Source organism: Chenopodium quinoa, unplaced genomic scaffold (assembly GCF_001683475.1).
Source record: "Chenopodium quinoa cultivar QQ74 unplaced genomic scaffold, ASM168347v1, whole genome shotgun sequence".
In the NCBI taxonomy this organism is placed as follows: Eukaryota; Viridiplantae; Streptophyta; class Magnoliopsida; order Caryophyllales; family Amaranthaceae; genus Chenopodium; species Chenopodium quinoa.
Window position 1 is genome coordinate 1,040,331 of NW_018744825.1, and position 8,625 is coordinate 1,048,955.

At 43.9% G+C, this 8,625-nt stretch overlaps 1 protein-coding gene across 1 annotated transcript; it reads left to right on the plus strand.

Annotated features, from left to right (window-relative positions):
- The first annotated feature begins 2,311 nt into the window (after nucleotides 1–2,311).
- LOC110704210 (zinc finger MYM-type protein 1-like) lies at nucleotides 2,312–3,136 on the plus strand. The gene has a single exon (XM_021882006.1). It carries the CDS (start codon nucleotides 2,312–2,314, stop codon nucleotides 3,134–3,136), a length of 825 nt encoding a protein of 274 aa, XP_021737698.1.
- Nucleotides 3,137–8,625: the final 5,489 nt, after the last annotated feature.

Here is an 8,625-nt window from a genome sequence, read left to right on the forward strand (position 1 = left end):
TAACAATAGCGCAGCCGACACTTAGTGGCCGGATAACCATGAGTATGCCTCATAAGTGCCAGAATAAAATTATCAAGTGGATTGCTTTGCCTAAGTGAGCTGGTCCACTATAATTTGCAAGGAAACATAACTAGGTGATAAAAATGTTAGGCGGCAACCCACTAACATTATATCATCAAGCTTCACTATTATTATATTAGCTCTTACTTATTCTCAAGCATAAAATTAATATATTCGGCAGCTCAACACAAGCCAACCTCTGGTGATAGCAGCCGGCATTATTCTTACCTACGCATGCCATGACACTTAAAACAGCCGGCTCTGATCATCCAAGGTAGCCTCGGGTGATCATAACAAGGAGGCGGCTCTCGAGTAAAAAACAAGCGACGCTAGGCACACTACCAAATGCGTGTGATAGCCTTGAAAATGACCATTAAAAACAAGCGGCTATCTCAACAACCACATGACCATTCGGCCATTCGCAGCAGCCGCAATAAGAAGACGGCCATGTTCAAACAGGCGGCCCTTACCACCAAAGCAACCAGCCATGTCTAAACAAGCGGCATCCGCAACATATGCATCAACGTATGTACACAGTGGCGGACTTGGGCTTAGACCTGGTGAGTCAAGTGACTCACCAGGCCCAAAAAAAAATTTTAAGTTATTTAAAAAAAAAAAACAAAAAAAAAAAAAAATTAAAATCAGTTAGAGGAGACTTCAAGCCCTAGCCTTCTTCTCTTTGTGCACATTTTCCCCTCAACTTTTCATCCTGTCTCGTAGCCGTCGGTAACCCCTGCTCCGCTCTGACCACACTGCTGCCGCCATTTTCGATTTTCCACTGGCTAAATTGTTGTGATTTATATTCACGGAAAAGGTTAGAATACTTTATAGTTTGGATTTGATATCTTATTCTCTAATTTTGCTTTAATACAATCTAATGATTCTTGGTGTTTATTAAGGGGAGTATTGTTTTGTGACACAATTATGATTTTTGGGTTTGTTTTACTTGCTAACTACCCTGTACATTACAAATATGATTATTACTTTGCAAATGATTATAAATTTTAATCAATAGGTAAAGCATAGATTGTATATATGGTAGTTATTAAAAAAATATGCTGAGTTGCGAAATGTTAGAATGTGGAAAATGAATTTGTAGGTTGTAATTCAAATAGTAAATTTAACTATGGTACTGAACTTTGATTTTCTGTAATTGGTCGATTTGATCTTATATTCGAATCCCCATTTCAAATTTTTTGGATCCGCCATTGAATTTACTCTTCATATGAGAAGTATATTTATTAATTTGATGCAAAATAGTATACTGTACTTGTGAAAACATATACATTTAGAATTTAGAGAGTACTTTTTGCATTGCAATTTGCAAGTGATGATGTTTTGGTGTGCAAGTATGTACTTTAAGAGAAATTATTTGCAAAGGCTAAAGGTGTGAAATTTTAATTTTATAATAGCAAAAAAATTTCCAAAATTGTGTTTTGTGTAATTGAAATCTCTTGAACTTATTAGTTATTACTTATGTGAAATATGTTTTGTGTAATTGTGTTTTGTGTAATATGTTTATGTGATTATGTCATTATGTGAAATTGCTTGATTTAGACCATTTAGTTGAATATTTATTCAAATAATTTTTCTGGGGAATATTGCATGATTTAGTTCAATATTTATTCAAATTTCAGAATGAAGAGAAAACATACTCCAAATGAAATGCAAAACATTACTAGCTTCTTTGCTAAAAAGAATCCTACTCCAACTTCTCTTCCACATCCAACACAAAATGAACAAACTATAACTCCACCTCAAGAAAGTGAGCAACTTTCATCTCCATCTCATTATTCAACTCAAAATTCCCCTCAAAATGAACAAGGCCAATGTTCTCCTAATGCCCCAATCTTTGGAGAAAGATTAAGTGAACATGAATTTGCTAATCTTCCACAAGATCCAGGAAAGAGGAGAAAAATGAGTCAATTTCATAAAGATGATAGAGATTTAGTGAGAAGAATTTACATTCAAAGAAAGCCTTGTCAGCCCAAAGACTTTACATTTCCTCAAAATTCTATTTTTGGCAAAAATCGTCGCTTTTGTGCTAAGTGGTTTGATACTTGGACTTGGCTTGAGTATAGTGTGGAAAAGGATGCTGCCTATTGTTTCCCTTGTTATCTATTCAAGGATGAAAATGCCTTTGGAGGTGATGCTTTTGTTAGTGATGGTTTCATATCATGGAATCGATCGGATTTAATAAGGAAAACATGTCGGTAAACACTTGAGTGCACATAATAATGCTGTTTTAGCTATGGATTTGTTCAAGAAACAAAATTCAAGCATCACACAAGCCTTAACAAAACAAACCGTTGAGAGTACAAATGCATATAGGACGCGACTTGAAGCTTCAATTGAATCTATCCAATGGCTTTTAATCCAAGGGTTGCCTTTCCGTGGTCATGATGAAAAAGAAAGTTCCTTAAGAAGAGGTAACTTTCTTTCACTTTTATCCCTTATTTCCAAGGGTAATCCTGAATATTCTAAAGTTGTTTTCAAAAATGCTCCTAGTAATTGTCAACTTACTTCTCCTAAAGTCCAAAAAGATATCATAAATGCATGTGCAAAAGAGACCACTAAAGCAATGCTTGAAGATATTGATGGTGGTTTATTTTCTATCCTTGCTGATGAGTCCGCTGATGTTTCTGACAAGGAACAATTGGCACTTTGTTTGAGATATGTTAATAGAAAGGGAGAAGTGTGTGAGCGTTTACTTGGTATTGTGCATGTTGTAAACACTGCTTCTTTGACTCTCAAAACTGCTATTGAATCCTTATTAATGGAGCATTCTTTGTCTTTCTCTCAAGTACGGGGTCAGGGTTATGATGGGGCAAGTAATATGCAAGGTTCTATTAATGGCCTTAGGACTCTTATAGAGAATGAGTGTAAAGAAGCTTATTTTGTCCACTGCTTTGCTCACCAACTTCAATTAACTCAAGTTGCACTTGCTAAAAAGAATTCAGATTGTGCTTGGTTATTTGTTGATGTACTTGCACCTCTCTTGAATTTTGTGGGGGGTTCACCAAAAAGGAAAGAGTTTCTTCGTGAAAATCAAGCTCAAAGAGTGGTGGATACATAATGTACAGCTTGGCTGGTTAAGTTTAAAACAACTAGCACTAAACCACTTGAAAAGGTGAGTATAATGTGTTTGACAAAACAGCCCAATCCGAGCCATCAAACAGTCGGATTAATCACTTCAAAAACAAGGAACTCTAAAGGCCAAGACGAATGAGTTCGTGGCTAGGCAGCTGTATTTATGTATGGGAAGCATTGTACCACTGGCTGTTAAGCCATCAAGAGCAGCTACCAAATACAAGCGCCTAGAAATACAAGCATCATCTGTCTAGATATTCAATCGCTCCTATGGACGAACCGAATTGGTTTGTTCATGCGAGAGCAGGGGCGGCTTCATATTCATGATGCTCCAATGACAATCAATGGGATCAGCCGGCTATTATCAGCCAGGCGCCTCATCTTGAATCGTTGAAACAGTAAAAATTGAGTAGCAAGTGCGAGGCGGAGCGTGGGCATCTTTGCTGAACAGTCGGCACCCAGGTAATGCTCCTCAAAGCTAGAAGGCGGCAGCCGGACTAGTAAGCCACGCAGCATCTTGATGACTCTAAACAAGATTTGGCTATGAGTACATTGAATACATGAGCATGTTCCCCGACTCGGCACCCCTAGGATTAATAAAACAGCCGGCACTAGCACAAGCAATGTGGGGAGAGGTCGTATGTATGTATAGACGTCGGAATGAAAAATTTGAGGAAACAACTGGCACCATGCAAGCCCAAAGCAGGCGGCAGCCACAAGAACTCACCGAAAACAACCGGCATTGTGTTTAAAGGGCATGAGCTACTATGGGTCTATGCTTTTGTCAAGAGGACCGAGTCTTCTGATCATTTTTTGGTCTAAATAATGCCTAGCATAATCAAACTAAACTTTGAATACAAGCGGCACTCTACCTCAGTGATTGAGCGACCATCAAGAGCAGCCCACAAGACCAATGTAAAACCGGCTGTGTACACAAGCCCGGCCACGAAGGTTGTCCTATTCGCACTTGCGCCTCCATCCTTGACCAATCTCTTCATACAAGTACAATGCCGAACTCAAACTCTCGGCTTTACAGCTGCCCACCTTGGTTGTTAATGGTGCCCGAGATCGTTCAACACCAAAAAGCTCTTTCTCCGACACTGTACCAGGCGGCAACCACAGAGTAAAATGGAGCTTGAGAGTATACATGTTCTCATACCAGAAATTATGATGCAAGGCAAGAGGATGCCGGCTATTTCTCCCACGGCCGCTCAAATTGATACGCATAGTAAAGGCGCACCATGCAAATAGGACGCTCAAAATTATCATGCTAAGTGGGGTAACCATGCAAAAAAAAATTAAAAAAAAATAAAAATAATAAAAATAATTATTAAATCATTATTATGATTAGTGGGGTTACCATGCAAAAAAAAAAATGCATGGTCACGTATAGGAGGCACCCAAACCTGCCCCTCAAGAACAGGCGGTAGTTAGCCCTTACCACCCGGCCTCGTGGCAGCCGGCCTGTTCCTAGCCACAGCATCACGAGACCTCAACCCCAATAAATGGCCGGCAAATCATGTCAAAACAGGCGGCATGATAACAGCTGGCCACCTCTATGCAATGTTAGTCGGCACACCTAGCAAAACCAGCCGGCCAAAGTATGGCGGAACTAGCGTAGGGCACCTTAATATACCGAGAGTGGGGCTAGATGGCTGCCCGCATGCATATTTGTTGCCACAAGTGTACTATTATGATGAAAATATTGCCTAAGGTTATTAAGCCCGGCAAGAGAGGCGGCATGAATAGTAGCCGACCCTCTATACAACGAAGTCTTGAAGCTATGAAAGCAGCTGACCCTCATTTATGACACTAACCCTCGTGCGAACCACACTTAACCGTGAAATTGAGCAATTTCACCAAGCGGCTACTTGTATAAACTCATGAGCATTTGGCCATACAACAAACTCACTAAGGGGCTAAAGACCGGCGGCCAATGTGTAGGTTGAGCTTTGAGATGTCTGGATACGTAGCACATGTGCTACTCATCTTGAAAACCAAATAAGAGCAAGCGTCACCTGGTCCGCTTGGCCTGGGTAGATTGAGCGTCAATTAAGATCTCCAATTATCATCATCATTGTTAAAGTTCAAGCGGCACCCTGACCTGGTCGGCCGAGTGTTTGGGGCAAAACAACCTCCTAAAATAGCATGAGTAAAGACAGAGTGGGGCTGGATGGAAATAAATAGCAAGGTCACAAACCGCATAAAAACAAGTTTAACATGACCACCTGTCCCCATTCGAAAAAATTAGAGTCATCAATCAAAGAAGGAGGCGTCCCAACATCATCCATCCTCCACGGAAGGGAACTAAGTGATCCATCTGCCCTAACACTTGAAATTAGTTCAATTCTTTGTACTATTTCAGAGGGGCACGCTGACTGTACCTTTAAAGTCGGCTACTCTCCGTTGAGTATTTGACTCTATCATTAGAGGGGCATGCCGCCTGTTTTGGGGTTTTCTGATGTCCTGCGGGAGAGTTACAATTCCGAGACTGGAACTGGGCGCCTGTACCTGCAAAACAAACGGATGCTCCGGATGATTGGAGATCCGCCTCCGACGGTCAAGTTAGTACTTGATTAAGGAGTAATTAATGCGGAAATTAAAGTGATTGGGTCTCTCTAGGTGAGAGAGTTTAATGTGTGTAATCTGCGTAATCTCCCTTAATAAGGATTAAGGGAGGTATTTATAACCTCGGGAAACGTGTCAATCTAGGTTTAGGTTAACCTTGGGCTGATTGGGCTTCCCACGTAAGTTGGGCCTAGGTGACCGGTTATCCTAGGTGTCATGGGAGGGACACGTGTCGTGTCGTAATTGGTCCATAGTGGACGGATCATTGCTTGACACGTGGCAGGCTCCTATTGGCCCATGTGACGGACACATGGCGGAACCTGATTGATCCACTTGTCAGATGGTGATTGGTGGGGAAAAATCCCCTAATCATTTGCCCCTCACAGGTGGCACGTGACTGGTCACGTGTTACCTGTGACAGGTATCGCCCTGTAACAGGCGACGACCTGCTATAGGTGTCACTCGGCGAGAGGCCGAGAGATTCTCCCGCCAAAATTTTGAATTCTGGAAGTGACCCTTCGCCTTCTCACTTCGCCTATATAAAGGAGTGTTGACTTCGGTCATTTTCACACTTGAAAACTTTGTGAGAGAACATTCGGACCCCTGAACTTGCTCTGACATTTTGGACCCTTTCTGCCTACCGCCTGCTCTGACAAGCCGACTGCAAAGGATTTTCAGAACTTCATCAATCGTCACTCGTTCAAGTAACCGTCGGTTCTCTTACTCTTAATTTTCTCTTTACTTTATTCTTTTTTTGAAATGGCACCACGGAAGCACACGACACGACCTAGGTTAGTGATCAGCCGGTCATCGGGGACGGCTGAATCTAGGACTAGGAGTGTCGCCTGCCCTTTTCTGGACCCATCTTTGCCCTTTATACAAAGTCCGACTGTATCTGTGTCTATGCAGAGCATGATGGCCAGAATAAAAAAGACTGCCAAGATCTCAAACTCAGACGGCTCCTCCCACAGGGTGCCGATTAGTGAAACATCTGACCAGGCGCCAGATGTGGAAGTGAAACAAAGCGGCTTGAAAGCCGGCACTTCTGAGGGAGGAGTCAAAGTGACCCCTTCCCATTTTACAGTTGACAATTCTACATTCTCTCCTGCTCCTTTTAAAGGAGAGGAGGCGGGCCCCTCCGGGAGAGGGGAGGAGTCGTCCTCTTCGGACTCGTCAGAGGACGATTCCGAGTCTAGCTCTTCTGGCCATGCTTCTCTGGACACAGAAGAGAAAAACAGTCGTCTACAAGAGGCGAGGCTTTCTCACGCAGTTGAGAAGGGGGACGATTGGGCGAAGCCATCCGCCTCTCACCGAGAGCAAAATACCCCCTACTACTGCACGGTACCTCGGGGCCGGATCACAGCCATGCAAGAGAAAGTGGAGAGCTTTATCGCAAACCACACAATGGGCCCCGGCTTTTTAGTGTTCGTGCCGGATCCAGAAGACACAGTCGTCTGGTCGGCTGGTACCAGTTATGATGGCACCTGCTTTGGCTGCTACGAGGTGGCCATCAAGGCTGGGCTGCGCTTCCCATTACATCCGGCTGTTCAGCAGATCTTGGATGGGTATGAGTTGGGGTTATGGCAGTTAGCCCCGAACTCCTGGGTCAACGTACTCGGCTATGTGGCCGGGTGCAAACTGCACGCGGTGGAGCCGAACTTTGAGGCTTTCGCCCACATGAACTACCTCAGCCGGACCCCTAAGGCAGGCGGTACCGGCTGGTATCAATTGACGAGCCACAGGGGCTACCTCATGACAAGAGGTAAAGCAAACAAATGGAAGGACTGGCGGAGCACCTTCCTTATCATTGAGAGTTCAGACACAGAGCTGAACAAGCGCTTCAACAGGTGGAATAGGAATCCGCCCCTTCTTGCAGGCGGCCGCAGCATGTCGCCTGTTCCCCCCAAGGCTAATAAAGAGATCCTAGATAAAGGACTCTTCAAAGTAGAGTCGAAGGTGAACTCTACTTCAGGGGTACGAGAGCAAGTACCCCTGCACTGCGTCCCGAGCTTCAAATGGCTCTACGACGAGTACTTTTTGGCCGCCTGTGGCCTCAGCAGTCGGTGCTCAAGAGGTAGCCGGCCTGTCGAATACTCTGTTGTTCCATTCATTTCTTGTTATGACTTTTATTAACTTTGCTATTTGTTTTTGCAGCGGACGCCATGAGCAAAATTACCGCCTCCAAGACTGCGGCGGCCATGTTGCGGGCCTCCATCATGCAACAGTCTTCAACCGACTCCCCCAACAAGGGGGCACCCTTGGTGGGCTTCGAACCTTTCACCCTCTTTTTGGAGTTGTGTTTATGCATATACTGACTCTTTTCTTCTTTTTTAGACGGGCGCTCCAAGAGCTTCTTCTTCCCAACAGCCGAACCCCAAGGCCTGGAGGACGACTGTTGCGAGCTCTCCAGGTTCTGCCAGGAAACATGTGGCGGCTGAGAAGAAGCCGGCCACTTCTTCCAAAACTCCAGCTAGGCCACCTAGAAGTATGAAATTATCCTTGTAAATTTTGGACTTGCTCCCTTCTTTACTAGGTCTAATCCGTTTGTTTATGCTTGATGCAGCCGGCCCTTAGGAGCCTTACTTGGTCGAGGTGGCCAAGTCTATGATCAAGGCTGTTCCTCCAGCTGAAAGGGAGGCGGTCAGGGGTGTCGGCACCCTTGACCTAGACGAGATTGCAGGGGTCCTTGCTGAGGTATACTTAGCATATTTTTGAGTATTTGAATTCCACGACGCCTGTTTTCTTTTTTGTTTGGAAACTAACGCCTGTTCCCCTTTTTACTTAGGCCCTGCTCCGAGTGAACGGCCTTCGCAAACCGCTTGACCGGAAGAACAAAGAGGTAAAGGCTGCAAAAGCTATGGCCGCCTCTGACTGTGATAAGGCAATGTTTCAAATTGCCCAAAATGA

Coding starts and splice junctions, on each gene's coding strand:
- LOC110704210 (XM_021882006.1), top strand. CDS start 2,312: ATGGATTTGTTCAAGAAACAAAATTCAAGCATCACACAAGCCTTAACA.